This window comes from Bubalus bubalis, chromosome 1 (genome assembly GCF_019923935.1).
Source record: "Bubalus bubalis isolate 160015118507 breed Murrah chromosome 1, NDDB_SH_1, whole genome shotgun sequence".
NCBI classification, from domain to species: Eukaryota; Metazoa; Chordata; class Mammalia; order Artiodactyla; family Bovidae; genus Bubalus; species Bubalus bubalis.
Genome location: NC_059157.1, coordinates 113,671,524 through 113,696,243, shown reverse-complemented (window position 1 = coordinate 113,696,243; position 24,720 = coordinate 113,671,524). Strand labels below are relative to the sequence as shown.

Genomic DNA, 24,720 nt, shown 5'->3' with positions numbered 1-24,720 from the left:
TACTGCTAATAAAGCTGTTGCGAACATTCTTGTACACATTTTAGTAGACGTAATACTCATTTCTGCTAGGTATATTCCCCGAAATATAATTGCTATATCATAAAATATATTTTAGCTTTGGTAAGCTTTTGCCAAAAAGTATATGTTTTTCTAAGTTTGTTTTGTACTCTGATATAGCCCTGCCTAAGGAAGCTTATAGTTTAGTCAAACAGACAAGAGAGTGAAAGATAAGCAATATAGTACAGTATCCAAGTGGTACATGATTTGTATAGACAGTATGTACTCTGGCATGGTGAAGAGCAGTCACTAGACTGAAATAACTGGAGAAGGCTTCAGATGAGCTTTGGTGAGTTAGGTAGAATTGAATTGAAAGGTATGATTCATCATGAGTAATATTATAGGAAAGTGAGAAAAGCTTGTAGGTGTCTAAATTGGTCTGACTGGATTGAAAGATTTCTTAGTTGAGGGTGATGGAAAGATGGTTGGAAAATTATGTTGTGGTTAGGCTTTTGAGACTTTAAATGTCAGGTTAAGGTCTTATTTGAGAGCTCAATGTGTAGATTAAATTCACTTTCTCACTCTAAAAGCTCTGATTTATTTATTGTTGCTGTTATTGTCATCATTATCATCAAAGCATCATAATTGTACAAGGTATTCCATCTTTCTGTTCCATTCTCCCTCTCAAGAGCATTCCATTTAGTTCAGTCACTCAATCGTGTCTGACTTTTTGCAAGCCCATGGACTGTAGCACGCCAGGCTTCCCTGTCCATCACCAGCTCCCAGAGCTTTCCTCAAACTCATGTGCATCGAGTCAGTGATGCCATCCAACCATCTCATCCTCTGTCGTCCCCTTCTCCTCCTGCCTTCAACTTTCCCAGCATCAGGGTCTTTTCCAATGAGTCAGTTCTTCCAGTGAGTCAGTTCTTATCAGGTGGCCAAAGTATTGGAGTTTCAGCTTCAGCATCAGTCCTTCCAGTGACTCCTTTCCCAACTCAAGTGCATTATGAGTAGCATTTAATAGAGATTTTAAAGACATAGTATAAGTTAATTTTGAAGAGAGCCTGATTCATTACTTCCTTTTAAAAAAAGAATTTGAGGTGATTTTCTTTAGGGGTGATCACACTCTGTAAAGTATGTGATGATCGAGTTACTTCTGAGAGCCCTTTTTTCCTCTAATACCTTTGGTAAAGGTTTTTGAAAAGAACCATATTTCAGAAATTTTTTCCCCCTTTTTCCATATTAGTATCTTCAGATAAGAAGAAGCAGATACCTAATGATGCTTCTGTTGGAAGTGAAAGAGACTCATCAGATATACTGCAAAATTGGTCACTACAAGACCACTGTGGAATGTATTCACCCTTAATATACCAAGCTCTTTGTGAACATGTGCAGACTCAAATGTCGCTGATGAATAACTTGGCTTCAAAGAACAACCCTAATGGAATTCCTACTACACCTTGCCACACTGTGTCTGGTTCTGGTTAGTATGAATGACGTTTTAAAAAGCATGAATATAAGCTCTAATTAAGTTGCCTGGTAATTGTATAAGCAGTCTGAGATGTGAATGACTTTTTCTCCCTTTTACTTTTCAGAATCTCAGACGTCTTCACCTTCTAGTTATGGTTTACCCACCTCTATCCCAGTCCGGGTACCTCGGCAGCCACCCTGCCCTCCAATGGTTCATTCTGTGAGTGCAGTTTATATACTATATAAGTAATAATTTGCTTTTAGAAATTGTCATCTTGAGAGAAAATTTCATTTGCTGATTGTATCTTAATGCCCTAGGCTGTAAAGACCAATTATTTTTTGAGTTATTTTTTATTAGAAAAGTTTGCCTATTAATTAAGGACAGTGGTGGGCAGGGCGAAGGAAAAAGATTACTAGGAAAAAAAAATCACCCATACCTACCAGCCAAGCACAATTGCTGTTAACACATCGATAGAGCATGTTCCAGTCATTTAATTCTTTGTGTAGGTTTCATTTTCTGGTTTTAATTTAAGTAAACTTTCTTTTAATAATATCATCATAATTAAATTTTATATAGTTTTACATGCTGCTTTTTTCCACTTAACATTTAATTGTGATTTACCTTTTGTAAATTTTTACTAAGTTCTTACTACTCTAGTGGATATACCATGGTCTGTGTAACTCCTCACCTATGGTTAGACATTTAAATAAATTTTTTACTACTGTAACATTTCTCTAAATATGTTTATGCAGAAGCCTTTTCAGCTTATTTTCTACACTGTGATTTCCCAAAGTGGAAGTTTATTTTAGTCCCAAAGTAGACTAAATTTTGATGCCTTTAAACCATTTATGATATATGTAAACAATCTATTTTGGTCATGGCTTTATAATGTTCCCATATTACTGAGTGAACTAATTAAGCTTTAAAAATGCAGAATAATGAGCTAAGGGAAATTGACTTATTCACTGGTAATCTGTAACTCCATCCTGCAAATGTCATCTTCTAACATTTTTCATTTGAGTTTATTGTAGTTCATGCCCACAAGTCAGTGCTCATTATTTTTGAAGTCTTAGCTTGTTTTTTTCTTTCTTTAGGAAGTTCAGACTGATGGTGACAGTCAGTTTGCATCACAAGGAAGAACAACTTCTGTGAACTGTACTGATGATGTTGTAAGGAATTCCTTCAATACCTGTCTTGGAGTTTCATGTAACCTGCCCCAAACTGGCAAACCAGCTACTCCAACATTTCAGCAACTGGGTCTTCCTAACGGGGTTCTGCCGAAAAGACTTTCTGAGGAACCGGACTTACTGAAGTGTTTCCAAACATACATGAAACTGTTGCGTTCTCATCCTGACAGTCCCACTCGCCGCAGCCCCACCCTATTACAGCCAGCTTTCTTGGCTACTCATGAAGAAAAATGTACTAACGAACACATTGATGAGGTCAGAAGTGAAGGAAAGGATTTAAACATACCTCTGGGAGATTCAAGAATAAAGGATGTGCAGAAGGCAAAAAATGTGAACCAGAGCGCTGAAAAAGTTAGAACTATCAAGTATTTGTTGGGAGAGCTCAAGGCCCTGGTAGCAGAACAAGGTAGATAAGTACTTTCTTTATAATTTTCTGTGGCATGTCATCATTTAAATTCAGAATAATCAACATTAAGTTTGTGATATTTTCCATAGAAGTATGTCTTATGCTAATGAGGAGATGAGTTTTGTCTGTTTTATTCTTATTTTGTGGGTTTTTGCTCCCTGTTGTTTCCTGTGGATTTGAAACATGCTAGGGAATATCATTCTTTTACTTGTAAGTGTGTGTTCATTCTACTTCATTCAAAGGGACCTTGAAAAGATTCAACCAAGGAAAATTCATAGAGATAAATTTTAAGGGGTTGGAGGACATGGTTAACTCCCTAGAACAGAGTGATAATGTTTCCTACTTTAAAAAGATGTAAAACTTTTCCTCTCATCATTTATTTAATAACTGTTACAATGTTTAACAAATCTCACTTTGAGAAGGAACCTAAATCTTCTGATGCCTTTTTCAATTCACTCTTAAGATATTTTAATTAATCAAAAAAAAAAATCTTGGGTGGAGTTATGAGATATTTGAGCCAGGTTGTATTCGTTTTCATTATGTATGTATATTCTGAATAATGACTTTCACTTGGAGTTAGTTACACATTTGTCATCTAGAAAACACAGTAATTGATTATGGAAGTTCTAATTGAGTACCTCATATTTGCAATCTGACAAAAAAGTTACCAAATCTTAAAATTTATCTGTATTATTAGGATGTAGCACTATTAATCCTGTGGTTCAGTATATTAAAATCTCCTGTATTTTCAGACTGTTAATTCATTATTATTCTCTTAACTGAATACTTAATCATTGGTAACAATTATAATAGTAGTAATATTAGCTATCACTTCTTGAGCACTTAGCATGTGCCCAGCACTGTGCTAAGTGTTTTATATGCATTATTTCATTTAATCCTCACAGCAACCCTATGAGGTACTATTATTGTCCCCATTTTACAGATGAGGAAACTGAGGCTTGGAGAACAGTATTTCATTTAATCCTCTCAGCAACCCCATGAGGTACTGTTGTTATCTATTTAACCATGAAGAAACCTAGGCTTCAAGAATTAAGTAATTTGACTAAGGTACATTGCAGGAAAATGGTGGTGCCCAGGTCTCTGCCTCTAATGCTTTCATGCAAAACCCCTCTACAGAGTATTCTGCTCTGTAATTGGGCACAATTGTTTACTGTATGCATGTAAACTTTCCATTAAGGTGTTAAAATACTTGTGGAATTGATTAACTTTTTGTAGCTGAATACTTTATCTCTTTTGGATATCAGTTAGTATTATATTTATTAAATGTTTTCATTTCCCAGAAATTTTTGTTTAATTGAAGTATAGTTGCTTTACAATGTTGTATGAGTTTCTCCTGTACAGCAAAGTGCATCAGTTGTATGTATACATATATCCACTCTTTTTAAAAATTTTCTTCCTGTTTAGGTCACCATAGATCAAGTAGGATTCCCTGTGCTGTACCATAGGTTCTCATTAGTGATCTGTTTTTTACATAGTACTGTACGTATATCAACCCTCATCTCCCAGTTCATCCCACCTTCTCCCTCTTTGCTGGCCATAAGCTTTTTTGCTGCATTTGTGACTCTATTTCTGCTTTGCAAATAAATTCATCTGTACCATTTCTCTAGCAGTTTACAGAAAATCTGAATAAAAATGAACAAAAATAAAAGGACAAGAGATCTAAAATCTACCTTCTACCTGTATCTTTTTGCCACCTCCCAAATCATCCACTCCCCACAGTCAGTGACAAAAATGATACTGCTTTTGATGCTGCATCAAATGAAGTGTAGCCGGTTGTGTTAAATTTACTTTATAAAATTAAATAATAAAACCTTATCTTAGTAGACCCTCCCTCAATATATTTCCAAAATGAATCACCGGAAGTGAATTATTTGCTTATGCCAGGATCAAAGGTTGTGTTGTTAATACTATAATCAATTATAAGAAACCCTTTAGTAATTATAGGAACATGTGGACTAGGAGATATATATAAACCATCTTCCTACTAGACACTTTAACTGAAAAAAAAATCACTGATATAATAATTCTGTGACTTAACATAAATCTTTAGAATTCTTCTCAATAAGGAAATGCAGACTGCAGGAAAAAGGAAAATAGGATTTGTATAATAAATTCATAAATAACTGAGTTGAGTTTGTTTATAGTACATATGTATATATGTGAAATGTTTTCTTTTTTAGTAATACATATGAATAATCTTATCAAAACAGCAATTTATAATACTGTGTTTACTCATTTCTTCTGTTTTTTATAGAAGATTCAGAAATTCAGAGGGTGATTACAGAACTGGAGATGTGTATATCTCTGCTTCCAGCCATAAGTGCAAACACAAATATTCAGGTTGAAATAGCACTGGCCATGCAGCCACTAAGAAGTGAAAACGCTCATTTACGCAGGTAAGAATTGCTCTTTGACTTTTTCTGTCTCCATGCAAAGATGTCCTATGGCCAGAACAAAAATGCCTAATGAGATATCTAGGGCTTTGTAAGGAAAATAGACATAGTCTCACTGTATTTATACTCTTAATCCCCTATTTTCCAAATACTGACAGCAGTCTCTAACTCTTCCATTATTTCTGCCCACTAGTATGTATTTTTTCACAACTTTTTCACATCTGTTGTCACTTGGTTGGTAACAAATAGAGAGGAAAGTGAACTACATCCGGATATTCATTAGGCTAGTCTAGGCTATGCAGTCCATGGACTGTATCATCCATGGGGTCGCAGAGTTGGACACGACTGGGCGACTTTCACTTTCATTTTCAGGCTGTGCAGTGCTTGTGCTCAGTTGCTTCAGTCATGTTCGACTCTGCAACCCCATGGACTGTAGCCTGCCAGATTCCTCTGTCCACAGGATTTCCCAGGCGAGAAGACTGGAGTGAGTTGTCATTTCCTTCTCCAGGGCATCTTCCTGACCCCAGGGATTGAATCTGGGTCTCCTACATTGCAGGGGAATTCTTTACTGCTGAGCCACCTGGCAGAGAAGGCAATGGCACCCCACTCCAGTACTCTTGCCTGGAAAATTCCATGGATGGAGGTAGGCTGCAGTCCATGGGGTCGCTGAGAGTCAGACATGACTGAGTGACTTCACTTTCCACTCTCAGGCATTGGAGAAGGAAATGGCAACCCACTCCAGTGTTCTTGCCTGGAGAATCCCAGGGACGGGGGAGCCTGGTGGGCCGCCGTCTCTGGAGTCGCACAGAGTCGGACACGACTGAAGCGACTTAGCAGCAGCAGCAGAGCCACCTGGGAAGCCCAGAACTTAGTCTCTGCGTATTATTTATCTTGATATTGTGACCATAGGAAATATCAATAGTTATTATTTATTTCTATTTCTTAGAACATTTTTCTTTGATTGATTGATTTTTATTTTTGGCTGTGCTGGGTTTTCGTTGCTTTCGTGGACTTCTCTAGTTGCAGCAAGCAGGGCTGCTCTTTGTTGTGGTGTGTGGACTTCTCTTGCAGTGGCTTCTCTTAGGGCAGAGCACAGGCTCTAGGTGCTCAGGCTTCAGTAGTTGCAGCCTGCAGGCTCAGCCGTTGTGGTGCACGGGCTTAGTTTCTCAGTGGCATGTGGAGTCTTCCCAAACCAGGGGTTGAACCTGTGTCCCCTGCACTGGCAGGCAAATTCTTATACGCTGTGACACTGGGGAAGTCGCAGAACATTTTAAAATTGCTTTAGGAGCTAATTTATAAGCCACTTTAGAAAATAAAACTTACTTTATTGGTCACTGCTTGTTTTTAATTTTTTTAAAAGGTATTAGTTTGATGTCTAACCTAATTCTTCGGACTTGGCACCAACGTTTCTTGGCTGTGTCTTTAGAGGACAAAGATCATATATCGTGCTACTGCCACCGTTTACCTGACCTTCCCAAAGTGAAATTATCGAAAAATGAAGAATTTATCAGATATGCTTTTTTTTTAAGCAGAATGAGATTTCCAGCAGAAGTAGGAATTTTTGTGTCTCTTTGTTAATCTTTATTTGGAAAGAATCATCCATAATCTCTGTTATAAATGAGAGTTGGAATGCATAGGCTCATTCAAAAGTGTTTTTCAGCATTTTCAATCAAAAACCGGGGTGTTTTGTTTTTTTTTTTCTTGTTTGGACATTTTGAAACTTCCTGTTCCTTTTTAGCCAGAAAACTGATCTTTCAGGACTTTCTTGGTGCTTATTGCCATCTTGTGGCATTAAAAAAAATGGCTAGCTGCATTGTTTGTTTGGCGTTTGGGTCTGGACAGTGTTTGTGTGAGACTCCTGACACAGTATTCAACTGTTAGCCCTCTTGGTCCCTACCCGTAAAATATCTGTAGTGACCCATTCATTGTGACCTTGTGGCACATTCCAAAATATCCCGGATGAAGGTTGTGGGGGGTTCCAGTTAAGCTAGTGAGTGCTGTAATATTTAAAGGGCAAGTTAGAACTCATGACCATTTCCTGATTTTAAACTAAAATACAAGACCATTATGTACCCACGAAGAACAAAGAAATGAAATGGAACTGAAAGGGAGGAACTGGGGTGTGGCATTCAGGCTTTGGCCTGATAATTTGACATATGATAACATAATCCTCCCAGATGGAAGTTACTAGAGGAAGAATAGATTGTTATTTCATTTTATTTTTTAGTTAGAAAATGTAGTGGGAGAACCAGTGAGTTAAGATTTAGACCCTCTGGAGACATGTGTGGTATGAGTGGAACCCACAAACAAGATTCAGGATAGAAACGTAAGCTTGGGAGTTATTCACTGAAACCACATTTTTACTGAGCATTTACTACAGATCTGGCCCTGTGTAGGTACTGGAGACAATAATGATTAAAAGCAAGTGGTTTGGTATCAGTGTGTAAGTGTTGAATTCACTAAGAAGGTACAGAGTGTGAACACAACCAAGGGTGCATTGCTGGGGAATAACAGCTTCTTAAGCAGAGAACACAGAAGGAGAAGCCTGTGAAAGAAACCTGAGAAGGAGCAAGTAGGGACTCCTACCAAATGAGATATTTCATTTCCTTATCCTGTCACCAACAAAAAGTGTTATTTCCTTTGAGAATGAAATAGCAACCTACCCCAGTGTTCTTGCCTGGGAAATCCCATAGACAAGAAGCTTGGCAGGCTACTGTCCATGGGGTCACAAAAGAGTCAGAGAGAGACACACACACACACAACTAAAGATCCTGCAACTAAGACCCGGTGCAGCCAAATAAATATATATATTTTTTAAAGTGTTGTTTCCTTTTATTTTTGTGAATCCTATGGTCATAAAATATCTCCTGTTTTAAATTTGTATTTCTTCATACTAGTGTGGCCGAGAATTTTTCATATGCTTATCGGCCTCTTCTGTTTCTTTTGTGAATTTCCCATTCTTATCGTTGGTCATGTTTTCTTTCCCTACTTGCTGATTTGTAGGAGCTCTTCGATGTTACAGCCCCTTTGTCTGTTATATGTGTAGCAGATATTTTCTTCCAGACTGCTAATTCTAGAACAAGTTTCAGTTTTGATGTAGTTAAATCCTTTACTTTTTTCCTTGATGATTGCTGGATTTTGAGTATTGCTTAGGAATGCCTTTCCCACTTAAGATTATGTAGATTGCCACCTAAAACTTGTTAAGTTTTGTTTGTTTGTTGTTATATGTTTAGCTCTTTAATCCAACCTGAATGAATATATACAAATGATGTGAGGTAGGATCTATCGTTTTAGATTTCATAACAGTGATACTTAAGCGCAGAATATTTCCAGATAATAATTCTCAAAAGATATTAGAGATTTTTTTTTTAAGTGTTAACTTCTTAGAAGTAAACACTTGCAGTTCCTTTTGTATGTTCCTATTTGCAAAGCAGCTATATATTATAAAGTTCATTGTGAGGTAGAGTTGGTGCTTATTGGCATTCTCTTTACTTAAATAAAGCCATTAACCTTTAAGATCTATTAAAGAAATTAGTAGCAGCATAAGTTTTTGTTTCCCAGTTTTTACACTGCGTGACAAACCAAGCAGTTAGTTGTCTGATAGCAGCTGGTCCTTGTAGGAATTCTGGTTCATAATTACAACAGATCTTTTAAAAGTAGATAATTACTACAGTAATGAAAATACTTCCTGAGAAGGAAGACAGAAGAAAATAGCAAGAGGAGATAGAAATGAAAGAAATAGAAAAACAAGGAAATCACTGAAGAGATAAGAGAACAAAAAAGGGAAGAGGAAAAATAAGTTAACCATTTTCTGTTGAAGGGGGGTTTTATGCCATCCTGGGCAATCTTTTAAAAATTATCTCAGGTCTTATAATAATAGCAGTAGCGTGGTTTTGTTTATTTGGTTTTTGTCTTATGTTTAGGGACAAGATGGACTTCTGCTCTCCTAGTAGGTGCCACTGTTTATGTTCTCTATTTTAATAGGCTGTCACATGTACACTCTAAAATGAGCTTGGGATTCTTGCATTCATGTTTCTTCATTATTTCATTTAGGCAATTGAGAATTTTGAACCAGCAACTTAGAGAACGAGAAAAAACTCAAAAGGCATCTGGTTCTCTGGAATGCAACCTTGAATGTAGGTAAAAGAACTGTGAGGACTGATTGTGAACTCTTTATGGCTCTGGAAATGTTGATAAAGAATTGAACTTTCTTAATTACTTTGTCTTAATGGACTTTTTGTTAAAAAAGTAGGAATGATACTCATTAAAATTTAAAATAGTATAGAAACACAAAAATAAAAGATTTGTGCTATTCCCGATAATTCAATCCTATTTTTTTTTTAAGTCTGTATTTCCTTTCACATATCTCCTGTTCATTTATAATTGATTTATTTCATAAATGCTTACTGAGTATCTACTATTAACAGATGAGTCCTAGTAGAACTACATATGTATTTTTCTTTTGTAAAAATGAGATTGCACAGTATATACTCCTGCAGCTTGCATTTCTTCACTTATTATGTAGTGGATATTTTTCTCTATCAAAATACATAAATATTATTTTTTCTTATTAAAACTAAGTATATATTTTGTTTATGTAGTTCTGTTGCAATGTATTTAAAGTCCTCTGCTGATAGATATCTAGATACTTTCCCTGTTTTCCTAGTACAAATAATCCTGCAGTGAAAATCCTTGTACATGTCTTTGTGCCCATGTGTGACTGTTTTTGTAGATTATAGCCATAGAATTGCTGAGTCAGAGTATTACTGTTTCAGTTTTGACTGATGTTGCCAGATTGTCCTTATGGCTCATAGAGCTTAAAGTAATAGAAAAGAAAAAAAAAACAACACAGTAACTAGAGGAAAAGATAGGGATTTCTTTTTGTATAGGGAACTTTTCCTAAGCCCAACAAAAACTCACATGCTACAAAGGAAAGATTGGTAAAGCATGTCCCAGAAATCTTTTTCATTTCATGTACAGCAGAATTATAAATAACATTTTATCTTTATTATTATTTTTACACCCTCTCCAGCATTTGTTTGTAGATTTTTTGGCGATGGCCATTCTGACTGGTGTGAGGTGATATCTCATTGTAGTTTTGATTTGCATTTCTCTAATAATGAGCGATATTGAGCATCTTTTCATGTGTTTGTTAGCCATCTGTATGTCTTCTTTGGAGAAATGTCTGTTTAGGTCTTTTTCCCACTTTTTGATTGGGTTGTTTGTTTCTCTGGCACTCAGTTGTATGAGCTGCTTGTATATTTTGAAAATTAACCCTTTGTCAGTTGTTTCTTTTGCTATTATTTTCTCCCATTCTGAGGATTGTCTTTACCCCTTGCTTATAGTTTCCTTTGCTGTGCAAAAGCTTTTAAGTTTAATCAGGTTGCACTTGTTTGCTTTTGTTTTTATTTTCATTACTCTAGGAGGTGGGTCATAGAGGATCTTGCTTTGATTTATGTCATCATATGTTCTGCTTGTGTTTTCCTCTAAGAATTTTATAAGTCTCCGGTTTTAATTTAGGTTTTTAATCCATTTTGAGTTTGTCTTTGTGTATGGTCTTTGTCTTTGTGTTAGGAAGTGTTCTAATTTCATTCTTTTACATGTAGCTGGCCAGTTTTCCCAGCACCATTTATTGAAGAGGCTGTCTTTGCCCCATTGTATATTCTTGCCTCCTTTGTCAAAAATAAGGTACCCATAGGTGCATGGGTTTATTTCTGGGCTTTCTATCTTGTTCCATTGGTCTATATTTCTGTTTTGTGCCAGTACCATACTGTCTTGATGACTGTAGCTTTGTAGTTTAATTTTGAAGTCAGGAAGGTTGATTCCTCCAGCTCCACTCTTTTTTCTCAACACTTCTTTGGCCATTCAGGGTCTTTTGTGTTTCCATATGAATTGTGAAATTTTGTGTTCTAGTTTCATGAAAAATGCCATTGGTAATTTGTTGCTGCTGCTGCTAAGTCGCTTCAGTCGTGTCCAACTCTGTGTAACCCCATAGACTGCAGCCCACCAGGCTCCCCCGTCCCTGAAATTTTCCAGGCAAGAGTACTGGAGTGGGTTGCCATTGCCTTCTCCGGGTAATTTGTTAGGGATCACATTGAATCTGTAGATTGCATTTGGGAGTATAGTCATTTTCACAGTATTGATTCTTCCTACCCAGGAACATGGGTAATATATCCATCTGTTTATACCGTCTTTATTTCATCAGTCTTATAATTTTCTGTGTACAGTTCTTTTGTCTCCTTAGGTAAGTTTATTCCTAGATATTTAATTCTGTTGCAGTGGTGAATGGGATTGATTTCTTAATTTCTATTTCTGAATTTTCATTGTTAGTATATGGAAATGCAAGTGATTTCTGTGTATTGATTTGTATCCTGCAACTTTGCTAAATTCACCAATTAGCTCTAATAATTTTTTGATACTGTCTTTGGGGTTTTCTATGTACAGTATCATGTCATCTGCAAACAGTGAGAGCTTTGCTACTTCTTTTCCGATCTGGAGTCCTTTTATTTCTTTTTCTTCTCTGATTGCTGTAGCTAGGACTTCCAGAACTATGTTGAATAATAGTGGTGAAAGTGGACACCCTTGTCTTGTTCCTGATCTTAGGGGGAATGCTTTCAGTTTTTCACCACTGAGAATAATGTTTGCTGTAGGCTTATCATATATGGCCTTTCCTATGTTGAGGTAGGTTCCTCCTATGCCCATTTTTTGAAGAATTTTAATTGTAAATGGGTACCGAATTTTGTCAAATTTGTCAAAAGCAAAAATAGATGCTTTTTCTGTATCTATTAAGATTATCATACGGTTTTTATCTTTCAGTTTGTTAATATGGTGTATCACATTAATTGATTTGCATATATTGAAGAATCCTTGTATTCCTGGAATAAACCCAACTTGATGATGGTGTATGAGCTTCTTGATGTGTTGCTGAATTTTGTTTGCTAAGATTTTGTTGAGGATTTTTGCATCTATGTTCAGTGATGTTGGCCTGTAGTTTTCTTTTTTTGTGTTGTCTTTGTCTGGTTTTAGTATCAGGGTGATGGTGGTCTCAGCAAATAAATTTGAAAGTGTTCTTTCCTCTGCAATTTTTGAAAGAGTTTTAGAAAGATAGGCATTAGCTCTTCTCTGAATGTTTGATGGAATTCTCATGTGAAGCCATCTGGTCCTGGGCTTTAGTTTTTTGGGAGTTTTTTTTTTATCACAGCTTCAATTTCACTGCTTGTATTTGGGTTGTTCATAATTTCTATATCTTCCCTTGGAAGATTGAACTTTTCTAAGAATCTGTCCGTTTCTTCCAGTTTACTCATTTTATTGCCATATAGTTGTTCATAATAGTCTCTTATGCTGCTGCTGCTGCTGCTAAGTCACTTCAGTCGTGTCCGACTCTGTGTGACCCCATAGACGGCAGCCCGCCAGGCTCCCCTGTCCCTGGGATTCTCCAGGCAAGAACACTGGAGTGGGTTGCCATTTCCTCCTATGCATGAAAGTGAAAAGTGAAAGTGAAGTCGCTGAGTCTTGTCCAACTCTTAGCGACCCCATGGACTGCGGCCCACCAGGCTCCTCCGTCCATGGGATTTTCCAGGCAAGAGTGCTGGAGTGGGGTGCCATTGCCTTCTCCGAATAGTCTCTTATAATCTTTTGTATTTCTGCATTGTCGGATGTAATCTCTCCTTTTTTGTTTCTAATTTTGTTGATTTGATTCTTCTCTTTTTTTCTTGATAAGTGTGGCTAAAGATTTGTCGATTTTGTTTATCTTCTCAAAGAACCAGCTTTTAGTTTTATTAATCTTTACTATTGTTTCTTTGATTTCTTTTTCATTTATTTCTGCTCGAATCTTTACGATTTCTTTCCTTCTACTAATTTTGGGGGTTTTTTGTTCTTCTTTTCCAGTTGTTTTAGGTGTAAAGTTAGGTTGTCTATTTGATGTTTTTCTTGTTTCTTGAGGTAGGATTGTATTGCTATAATCTTCCCTCTTAGGACTGCTTTTGCTGCATCCCATAGGTTTTGACTTGTTGTTTTCACTGTCATTTGTTTCTAGAAATTTTTTGATTTCCCTTTTGCTTTCTTCAGTAACCTGTTGATTATTTAGAAACATGTTCTTTAATCTCCATGTGTCTGTGTTTCTTACAGTTTTTTTCTTGTAATTGATATCTACTCTCATAGCATTGTGATCAGAGAAGATGCTTGATACAATTTCAATTTTCTTAAGTTTACTGAGGTTTGATTTGTGACCCAAGATGTGGTCTACCCTGGAGAATGTTCCATGTGCACTTGAGAAGAACGTGCATTCTTCTGCACTTGGATGGAATGTCCTAAAGATATCAATGAGATCCATCTCACCTAATGTATCATTTAAGACTTGTGTTTCCTTATTAATTTTCTGTTTTGATGATCTGTCCATTGGTGTGAGTGGAGTGTTAAAGTCTCCTACTGTTATTATGTTACTGTTAATTTCTCATTTTATGTCTGTTAGTGTTTGTCTTATGTATTGAGGTGCTCCTATGTTGGGTGAGTAGATATTTACAATTGTTAAGTCTTCCTCTTGGATTGATCCGTTGATCATTATGTAATCTTGTATCATGTAATCATTATCTCTTGTAATCTTCTTTACTTTAAGGTCTATTTTGTCTGATATGAGGATTGCTACTCCAGCTTTCTTTTGCTTCCCGTTTGCATAGAATATATTTTTCCCTCCTCTTACTTTCAGTCTATATGTGTCTTTAGATCTGAAATGGATTTCTTGAAGACAGCATATATATGGGTCTTGTTTTTGTATCCATTCAGCCAGTCTGTGTCTTTTGGTTGGAGCATTTAATCCATTTACATTTAAAGTAATTATTGATATATATATTCCTATTGCCATTTTCTTAATTGTTTGGGGTTGTTTTGTAGATCTTTTTCTTCTCTTGTATTTCTTGACTATATAAGTCAGTTTAACATTTGTTGTAAAGCTGGTTTGGTGGTACTAAATTCTTACTTTTGCTTGTCGGAAAAGCTTTTTATTTCTCCATCAATTTTGAATGAGATCCTTGCTGGGTACAGTAAATTGGTTGTAGATTTTTCCCATTCAGTACTTTAACTATATCCTGCCATTCCCTTCTGACCTGCAGAGTTTCTGCTGAAAGAGCAGCTGTTAAGTGTGTGGGGTTTCCTTTGTCTGTTACTTGTTGCTTCTCCCTTGCTGCTTTTAATATTCTTTCTTTGTGTTTAGTCTTTGTTAGTTTGATTAGTATGTGTCTTGGTGTGTTTCTCCTTGGGTTTATCCTGTACGGGACCTTTTGTGCCTCTTGGACTTAATTGACTATTTCCTTTACCATGTTGGGGAAATTTTCAACTATAATCTCTTCAAAAATTTTCTCATACTCTTTCTTTTTCTCTTCTTCTGGTACCCCTGTAATTTGAATATTGGTGCATTTGATATGGTCCCAGAGGTCTCTGCGACTGTCCTCAGTTCTTTTCATTCTTTTTGCTTTATTCTGCTCTTCAGAAGTTATTTCCACCATTTTATCTTCTAGCTCACTGATTTGTTCTTCTGCTTCAGATATTCTGCTATTGATTCCTTCTAGAGTATTTTTAATTTCAGTAATTGTGTTGTTTGTCTCTGTATGTTTATTCTTTAATTCTTCTAGGTCTTTGTTAATTGATTCTTCCATTTTCTCCATTTTGTTTTCAAGGTTTTTTATCATCTTTACTATCATTATTCTGAATTCTTTTTCTGGTAGTTTGCCTATTTCCTCTTCATTTATTTGGACTTCTGTATTTCTAGTTTGTTCCTTCATTTATGTAGTATTTCTCTGCCTTTTCATTTTTTTTTAACTTACTGTGTTTGAGGTCTCCTTTTCTCAGGCTTTAAGGTTGAATTCTTTCTTCCTTTTGGTTTCTGCCCTCTTAAAGTTGGTATGGTGGTTTGTGTAAGCTTCGTATAGGGTGGGCTTGGTGCTGAGTTTTTGTTTGTTTGTTTATTTGTTTGTTTTTCCTCTCATGGGCAAGGGTGAGTGAGGTGGTAATCCTGTTTGCTGATGATTGGGTTTGTATTTTTGCTTTGTTTGTTGTTTAGAGATGTCCTGCACAGGGTGCTACTGGTGGTTGGGTGATGCCAGGTCTTGTATTCAAGTGGTTTCCTTTGTGTGGGTTCTCACTATTTGATACCCCTTAGGGTTAGTTCTTGGGTAGTCTACGGTCTTGGAGTCAGTGCTCCCACTCCAAAGGCTCAGGGCTTGATCTCGTCGGTCACCAGAGCATCTGCCTCCTCCCCCACGGGGTGTACCTCCAGCCACAGAGACTTTGGATTGGGGAATGAGAGCAGCCCTGTGGCAAAGAACTGCTCCTGGGTGACGAAGCAGAGCTGCACGCGGTAGTTCAGTTTAAATTTTGAGTTGCATCTTCCAGCAGAAGCTTCCTCACCTGACAGGACACCTTGCCCCCAGGTTTGTACTTTTTAACTGAGGTAATAATTATTTGATCTATTTTGTCTTACAGTGTTTTCTCTTCAATCATTGAACAAGTCACTGCAAAATCAATTACAGGAGTCATTAAAGAGCCAGGAATTACTGCAGAGTAAAAATGAAGAGCTCTTAAAAGTGATAGAAAATCAGAAAGATGAAAACAAAAAATTTGCTGGTATATTTAAAGAGAAAGATCAAACTTTACTTGAAAATAAACAGCAATTTGACATTGAGACAACAAGGATGAAAATTGGTAAGTGTTTGAACCGTAGTCACAGTCACTTTTTAAAAAGTAATACTGAAACTGAAACTTTGTGTTGTTTTAGAATTGGAGGAAGCCTTAGTCAATGTGAAAAGCTCCCGGTTTAAGTTAGAAGCTGCTGAAAAGGAGAATCAGATATTGGGAATAACATTACGCCAGCGTGATGCCGAGGTGACTCGACTGAGAGAATTAACCAGGTGATCTTGACATTATTTGAATAACTTATGCCTTTTGTTAGATATATTTATAAACTTCAAAATAATTTCAGACCTGCCTTCTTAACCTTATCCTTTTCTCAGTGTTTTTGCTAATTTCTAAGGATATTTTTCTTCTGTTCCAGTTAAATTTCAAACATGGCTAAATTCCTTTTTAAACCATGTGATTCCTGGCAAAGGAGTCTGATGAGGAACTGAAGACCTGTGTAGCAAATGGTTAAGAACTCTCTGAAGCCAGAGACACCTGAGTGGAATTCCAGCTCTATCATTTATTAGCTGTATGACTTTGAGCAAGATAGTTAACCTTTCTAAACCTTAGTTGTAAAGTGGGGGCATGATTAGGGTTGATAAGAGGGCTAAGAAATCATTCATGAAAAGCACTTAGCACAGTAAGCCCTCATTCATAGGATCTTAGGTAAGTTATTTAGCCTCTTTGAACCTTATTCATTGCATTAGTAAAATGAGCAATTTGATAATAATTTCTAAGATTCCTTTGTTCCTTAACATGTCTTAAATAAATAAAACCACCTCACTCAATTTTTATATGATATTCTTTTATAAAGTTCAGTTTTCTCTTGAGATGGTTGACAAAAATTGGATTTTCAACTGATTTTTTCAATCCTAGAGAAGTCAGTTATTTTAGGCCTGAATTATATATCATCAGATCTGACCATGCTTTTGACTGATCCTGGAAAGTCATAGTTCTAAATATAAAGCAATCCTGAATATAAAAAATCTTCTTTGTATTTCAAATGAAAAGACCCATTTTGAATTATATACTTTTTTCCCCACTTTGAGTTATAATTTTTAGAGAATAAATGATATATAGATATATGGTAGTAGTTTAGTCACTAAGTTGTATCTGACTTTTGCAGTCCTGGCAGGACTGTAGCCTGCCAGGCTTCTCTATCCTTGGGATTTCCCAGGCAAGAATACTGGAATGGGTAGCTATTTCCTTCTCCAGGGGATCTACCTGACCCAGAGATCAAACCCACATCTCCTGCATTACAGATGGATTCTTTTACTACTGAGCTACCAGGGAAGCCTATACATATATATATATATATATATATATATATATATAAAGAATATTTATTAGTTTTGTAAACACATTTGAAATGACTTTATATAAGCTATGTTAATATAGAAATATTGCTTCCCCCCACATTCATATTTCACAGAATAATTTCACTCAAACTTTTTTTGAACAGTGAGAAAAGCAAAATGTACTTCTTGTATCCATGTAGTGTTAGTGTTAATTAGGCTATAGTCCGAGTTTCTGGAATATTGGGTTATACCACTCTTTTTCCAAGTTAATTATGAGGATGCCCCTTCTTATGAAAGTCTTTATAAGGTCTCTAAAGAAAAGCATCTTCTTTTTTCTTTTTTTTATTTTTATTTTTTTATCATAATTAGTTATTTTTAAAACTTCCTTGTTTTATTGTCTCCCTGGAAAACAGATTGCCCCCTAAGTTTTACATAGAGATTTCAAGTTTAGTATTGTATTCACTTCAGTTCAGTTCAGTCACTCAGTCGTGTCTGACTCTTTGCGACCCCATGAATTGCAGCACGCCAGGCCTCCCTGTCCATCACCAACTCCCGGAGTTCACCCAGACTCACGTCCATCGAGTCGATGATGCCATCCAGCCATCTCATCTTCTGTGGACCCCTTCTCCTCCTGCCCCCAATCCCTCCCAGCATCAGATTCTTTTCCAATGAGTCAACTCTTCGCATGAGGTGGCCAAAGTACAGGAGTTTCAGCTTGAGCATCATTCCCTCCAAAGAAATCCCAGGGCTGATCTCCTTTATAATGGACTGGTTGGATCTCCTTGCAGTCCAAGGGACTCTCAAGAGTCTTCTCCAACACCACAGTTCAAAAGCATCAATTCTTTGGTGCTCAGCTTTCTTCACAGGCCAACTCTCGCATCCATACGTGATCACTGGAAAAACCATAGCCTTGACTAGACGGACCTTGGTTGGCAAAGTAATGTCTCTGCTTTTCAATATGCTGTCTAGGTTGGTCATAACTTTTCTTCCAAGGAGTAAGCGTCTTTTAATTTCATGGCTGCAGTCACCATCTGCAGTGATTTTGGAGCCCCCCAAAATAAAGTCTGACACTGTTTCCATTGTTTCCCCATCTATTTCCCATGAAGTGATGGGACCAGATGTCATGATCTTCGTTTTCTGAATGTTGAGCTTTAAGCCAACTTTTTCACCCTCCTCTTTCACTTTCATCAAGAGGCTTTTTAGTTCCTCTTCACTTTCTGCCATAAGGATGGTGTCATCTGCATATCTGAGCTTATTGATATTTCTCCCAGCAATCTTGATTCCAGCTTGTGCTTCTTACAGCACAGCGTTTCTCATGATGTACTCTGCATATAAGTTAAATAAGCAGGGTGACAATATACAGCCTTGATGTACTCCTTTTCCTAGTCTGTTGTTCCATGTCCAGTTCTAACTGTTGCTTTCTGACCTGCATATAGGTTTCTCAAGAGACAGGTCAGGTGGTCTGGTATTCCCATCTCTTTCAGAATTTTCCACAGTTTATTGTGATCCACACAATCAAAGGCTTTGGCATAGTCAATAAAGCAGAAATAGATGTTTCTCTGGAACTCTCTTGCTTTTTCCATGATCCAGCAGATGTTGGCAATTTGATCTCTGGTTCCTCTGCCTTTTCTAAAACCAGCTTGAATATCTGGAAGTTCACGCTTCAAGTATTGCTGAAGCCTGGCTTGGAGAATTTTGAGCATTACTTTACTAGTGTGTGCTGCTGCTAAGTCGCTTCGGTTGTGTCTGACTCTGTGTGACCCCATAGACGGCAGCCCAACAGGCTTCCTGTCCCTGGGATTCTCCAGGCAAGAACACTGGAGTGGGCTGCCATTTCCTTCTCCATCTTCTCTTTTCTGAAGAGTAATTTAGGGTAAAAACTTTGTTATCTTTAAGTATTTATGGTAAAAGAAGTTAATCACAAAAAACCACATATTTTATGATTTTATTTCTAAGAAATGTCCAGAAAAATGCTAGGATTTACTCAGACCAGATTGCCCTTTAAATTTAAGAGCAAAACAGACAAAAAATACTCTCTGAGCTTGGTTGTCAAAATTCACCCACATTGGTGACTTGTAATGTGTTTGGTGTTACTCTAGGCAATTGAATTAGTTAGGAATATCCCTAGTACTATAGGTGGGCTACTGTGACAATGTACATTTGACTTCTGACATTAGAGCATCAGTCAACAACACTTGACAACACAGATAAATCTTCATGTTCGCCTACCCCATCTCTTTTTCCTATAGCCATGTAACCTCAGTCAGATATGTGTGTGTGTGTATTTTTTTTTTTTTTTTTGCATGTGTTAAATAGTCTCAGAGATTTGACAAAAATTTTAAATGCCTTTCTCAGACTACTGGGGAAGGATAATGGAGCTAGAAGTTTCACATACAAGTGCTAAACAAATTTCCTAAACCATTTCTTCTCCAACTTTGAATAGTTTTGAAATACATCTTTATTATTTTTAGATTTTACTAGAATGCATGTTATAATACCATTAAAATGTGAGGAAAATTAATATATTTTTCAGTAAATAAGTAGTAAATATTCTTCTGATAGTTTCTAAGAGCACTCATACAAGTGCTGATATTTATTTAAATTAGTATAGTTTTATAAATAGCCAAGAAAGGACTTTACATTTTTATGAAAATGCACCAGTTTTCCAAGCATTAAAAATCATTGTGTTTAGCTGAGTCTCATGTAATAGAAACACAGATATATCTACTTGGTAGCTATTTAGGTGCTTGTATTGCTTCCTTTAAAATTTTGGCATAGTTCTATCTCTTTATTTACAGAGATTTTTCTTTTAATTTCAAAGACAGTTGTAAGTCACATTTGTTTACACATGAGAAACTTAATGATTGCATTTAATTTCCAGAGATTAAACTCTTATTACATGTCCCTTTTTGTATTGTGAATTTTGTACAGAGCAAAGATAATATTTCTAATTAAGTCTGAAAAGGAACTTCAACATAAGGATTTCTTTTCTAAAAATAAATGAAAATAAAAATGTCAGTATGCTGTCTGGTTGAATTAACTAGTGGTCATTACTCATTACAGCACTTCTTTAAAGATAGTTTCTATAGCATGCTTTTTATCTTTTAATAGTAGCTCGTTAGCTTCTTGAAAGAGGTACGAAAAAAAGTGGCTGGAGCCATTGCCATTTGAAGGGCAATCAGAACTCAAGACATAGCATATTTAAGATGACAGTGTATGCCAGGTTGGGAAAGAATATTTTTTCCTTTTGTAGGAAAAGAATCACTCATTCTATATCCAAAGATATTAATATAATCACTGCTAACAGTTTGATACAGAGATTTCCCTTTATTATTTTATTTGGACGTATATAACTGTTTTTACAAAAATAGTATTGTTACTGTGTTGCGTATGGCCTACTCTTTTAAATTTAACCTTGTATAATGAACATTTTCCTATCAATAAATATTCTTTACAAATGACTATAAAAAATGGCTATGATGTAGTAAGACTGTAATATACCTGAATCAGTCCACAGTATTTGAAGATAAAGATATTAAGTTCATCAATTTTCTGTTATAAATTACATCTTTGTAAATATATCTTTGGGTGCAGCCTATTGGTGAATATCAGTAGGTTAAATTCCTAGAAGTGCAACTTGGTGGGTCTAAAGGTGTGGGATATAAAAATATTAAGATTTCTGATATAATGCTATTTTGCTAGGGGAGTGTACACTCCCACTTTGCCTCTCCAAGCCTTTTTAACAATGGATATTCTTATTTTCCTATGTTAGCTTGATAGGCCAAAAAAAATCATATTTAAAAAATTTTAATTTCTCTGATAAAAGTCAAACTTTAAAACATACTTATTGACTCATTATAATCTTTTAAAATTACCTGTTAATGTTCTTTGTATCTTTTGTTTTAATTAGTGTTTCTTTTTCTTATCTATATTTAAATATATATATGATTCCATTCAAATAGACTAAGGTCTTGGTATAAAATGGTTTTAAGAGGACTAATAATAAAAGCTGTCACCAGATGGAAACTGTGCTAAGCACTTTACCCTTATGTTTTATTATTTTATCTTATTTAATGTTCATTCTAAATGTGAAGTAGTTATCTTCATTTTGCAGTTGAGGAACTTGAGAGTCAGAAAGGTTGAACAGCTTGCTCAAGATCACAGCTAGCAATAGTGCTAGGATATGAATCAGTTTCTGTCTGACTTCAAACCCTGTGTGGTTTTCCTTATATCACACTTTCCCTGGAGTCTAGCTGTCAGTTATACCTAATTATACTAGATAATTAAATTATGTCAAACTATCCTTTTTTTGGCCAGTATTGTTCCAATATCCTTTCCATATATGTTTTGAATGTAGAGTAATAGTTACTAACACAATCCACTAACAAATGGGTAGTGTATTTACCATTTTGCAGTGTTGCTCAAGAATAAAGCATCTCTACCTTAAGAGAAAATTTTTTCTGAGCCTCCATTTTTAGATATAATAGTATTTAGATTTGATGCAGACTAAGATCTTTTATCAATTGTTACTTTAATTTACTCTTTCCAGAGCATATTCTGTGATTTTGTGCTTTTAGTTGCTTTTTTCCATATTAAGAACCAGGTGCTTGCCTCAGATACTTTCTTTTAAAGATGAGAGGAATATGTAAGTAAATGAAACAAATGGGTAAAAAGAAATAATTAGTGTACTAAATTCTTCTTAACAGAACTTTACAGAGCAGTATGGCAAAGCTTCTCTCAGATCTTAGTATGGACACTGCTCGCTGCAAGCCTGGGAATAATCTTACCAAATCACTTCTGAACATTTATGAAAAGCAACATCAACATGACCCGATCCCTGCTCACACTTCCATAATGAGCTACCTAAGTAAGTTAGAACCAGATCACACTCTTATTACACATTCAGAGCCTCTTTCTACAATTGACAATGAGGAAAACATGGTGCCAGATAGACCTTATGAAAATGTTCTGCCCTCCAAAGGCCCTCAGCATAGTAATACTAGGAGCATGGAGGAGGTATCAGCCCCTGGAATTGTTCCTGCCCTTTCAAAACGGGAGTCTGATGAGGAAAGTGAAATTACAACCTTAGTAGAAGATGAGCATAATTTGGATAAAACAATTTACATTCCATTTGCTAGAAGCACTCCTAAAAAGATATCACCACTGTCTAAGAGATTATCCCCCCAGGCCCAGATCAGTGTAGCTCCACTGCAACCAGTCAGTGGACTTGTTGCTGAAAAAGAAAATAAACTGTGTGCACCTGGAGTTTGTTCCTCTTGCAAAAAGGAAGAAGATGCACCTGACAAACTTTCCAGAACAGCTGATATGGAGGACAAGCAGCTCCTCAAGAAAATAAAGGAAGCCATTTGCAAGATCCCTCCTGCCCCTGAGGAGGGATCGTCGGCCTGTCACGGCCCCTCCGCTTGTCAGAACAGCAACGTTCAGGTGAAAAGCGGTGCAGTCTCTGACGGTAGCTTTTTAAATTCTGAGTTAACTTCTGACTGGAGCATCTCTTCTCTTTCCACGTTCACGTCTCATGATGAGCAAGACTTCCGAAATGGCCTTGCAGCACTGGATGCCAACATTGCCAGACTCCAGAAGTCCTTAAGGACTGGTCTTCTGCAGAAGTAAGCTCAGAAGAAAGGAAAAGTTGTTTTTAAGACTAGAACTTGGCTACATTGAATGTATATTTTAAATTTCTTTAGAGAAAAGTTTTATATTATGTGTGAAATAAATTGTATGAATAATACATTTATCATTGGAATATATTGACACTAGAGCTTATAAAAACAAGTCATCTTAAGAAACTGACATATGTTAAGAGAAGAAAGTTGTGTGTTACTAGAAAAATACTGTATTATAAATAAAATTTAGTATTTATTAGAGTTTATTCTTAGTCTGCTGGGCTAAGAATACAGGTTGGAAGGAATTTCTGGTTGTTCTAAAGGATAATGGGAAGGGAGTCTCTGGGTACAATTTACTATATTAGAAGTAGAGTTTTTTTTTCTCTTTCAGGATTCCTGTTTGTTTTTTAATGGCATTGTGTTTTAATGTGTGATGTTCTGTGCTACAGGCTGGTGGTGTTGGTGAGACATATAAACATTTATTTTAAGAGAAAAAGTGCCAGTATCTCCATTTTAAAAAAAACAAACGTTGATTGGTCTTAAAAAATACAGATAACATCCTAAGTTAGCATATGGTTTCTTAACACTTTAGCACTTTTATTTATTTGTGTCACAGATACATTGAAGATCATTAAAAAGTAAAGTCAGACTAATAAAAAAAATGCTAAGATAGGTTTTGGTTTTGTAAATTTGTTTTTCTAAATAAATAAGTGTTTATTTGCTTTTTGTCATTATATTTGAACATGATGGATTTTATAAATCTTGTACGGTTGTAATTCTGCCTTTCTGGGCCAATTCCCCCCTCCCCTCCCCCGCCCCCCCAGCACTTTAGCTGAGAGCATTCTCTATTGTGTAAATAATATGGGTTAGGTTGGTCTCTGCTTCTCTAAACTAGCACTTCTAACTACTTGTGTTATCTCCTTCCATGTAAATAGCACATTTTAACTCTTAGAAAGCTGCATATTGTGCTATGACTGATACTTCATACAAGTGACCTGCCTGGTGTCATTTTATTTGGTGCTTGGGCAGGCTTTAGCATTAGAGTGTTCTGCTGGTCCCAGAACCACCTCCTGCTGTTTTTAAGTGTTGGGGCTACAACTTCTAGAGACCCAGATAGTCTCTTTAACATGTTCAGATTTTATAGAAAGAGATTTCTTAGGCCTAAATATTAAATGAATTTTAAGCTGTTTTCACAGAATTGCCTATTGTTTATAATTTCTTCTAGTATTCATAAATTAATTCCTTAGTTTATGTGGAGGTAGTAGGTCACAAGCCTTGAACACATAAGTTGAGAAGTACAGTTCAGAAATACAAAATAGTAAAGCAAGGAAGGAAATTGTGTCATATGTCTACACCTAAATATTCAGTTGTTATTCATATGCATATGCAGAAGTAAATTCTTAAAATTATCATGGGACTTTCAAGAAGATTGTCCTCTTTTACCCTTAATATAAGATGGGTATCTTTACATGGAAAGAAACTTTTTAATATTTATGGGTTCAGTTAACTAGGATTAATAATTTGATTGAATAACAAATGAGACTGGAACGTCCCCAAGGGACCTTTACCAGGAGCTTACTGTTTATTTGGTAAAAGACACATACATGTCACAAAAGCATGAAAGAATTTGGTTAAACTTTAAGATGGAATATGAT

At 36.0% G+C, this 24,720-nt stretch overlaps 1 protein-coding gene across 5 annotated transcripts in view; it reads left to right on the top strand.

Annotated features, from left to right (window-relative positions):
• The window catches only part of CCDC14 (coiled-coil domain containing 14), a 44,688-nt gene extending 20,892 nt beyond the window's left edge, over positions 1-23,796 (top strand). For 3 of the 5 annotated variants that reach the window (XM_006078545.3, XM_025285208.2, XM_044942638.1), the window contains 8 exons: positions 1,244-1,480; positions 1,593-1,687; positions 2,563-3,061; positions 5,337-5,478; positions 9,529-9,611; positions 15,952-16,170; positions 16,244-16,376; positions 22,148-23,796. In XM_006078545.3, the coding sequence (XP_006078607.3) occupies positions 1,244-1,480; positions 1,593-1,687; positions 2,563-3,061; positions 5,337-5,478; positions 9,529-9,611; positions 15,952-16,170; positions 16,244-16,376; positions 22,148-23,072 (2,333 nt within the window). In that variant the 3' untranslated portion in view covers positions 23,073-23,796. Of the gene's footprint in view, positions 1-1,243; positions 1,481-1,592; positions 1,688-2,562; positions 3,062-5,336; positions 5,479-9,528; positions 9,612-15,951; positions 16,171-16,243; positions 16,377-16,519; positions 16,938-22,147 lie in introns of those variants that run through there. The other 2 variants (XM_025285213.2, XM_044942642.1) reach the window with 2 other exon arrangements.
• The last annotated feature ends 924 nt before the right edge of the window (positions 23,797-24,720 follow it).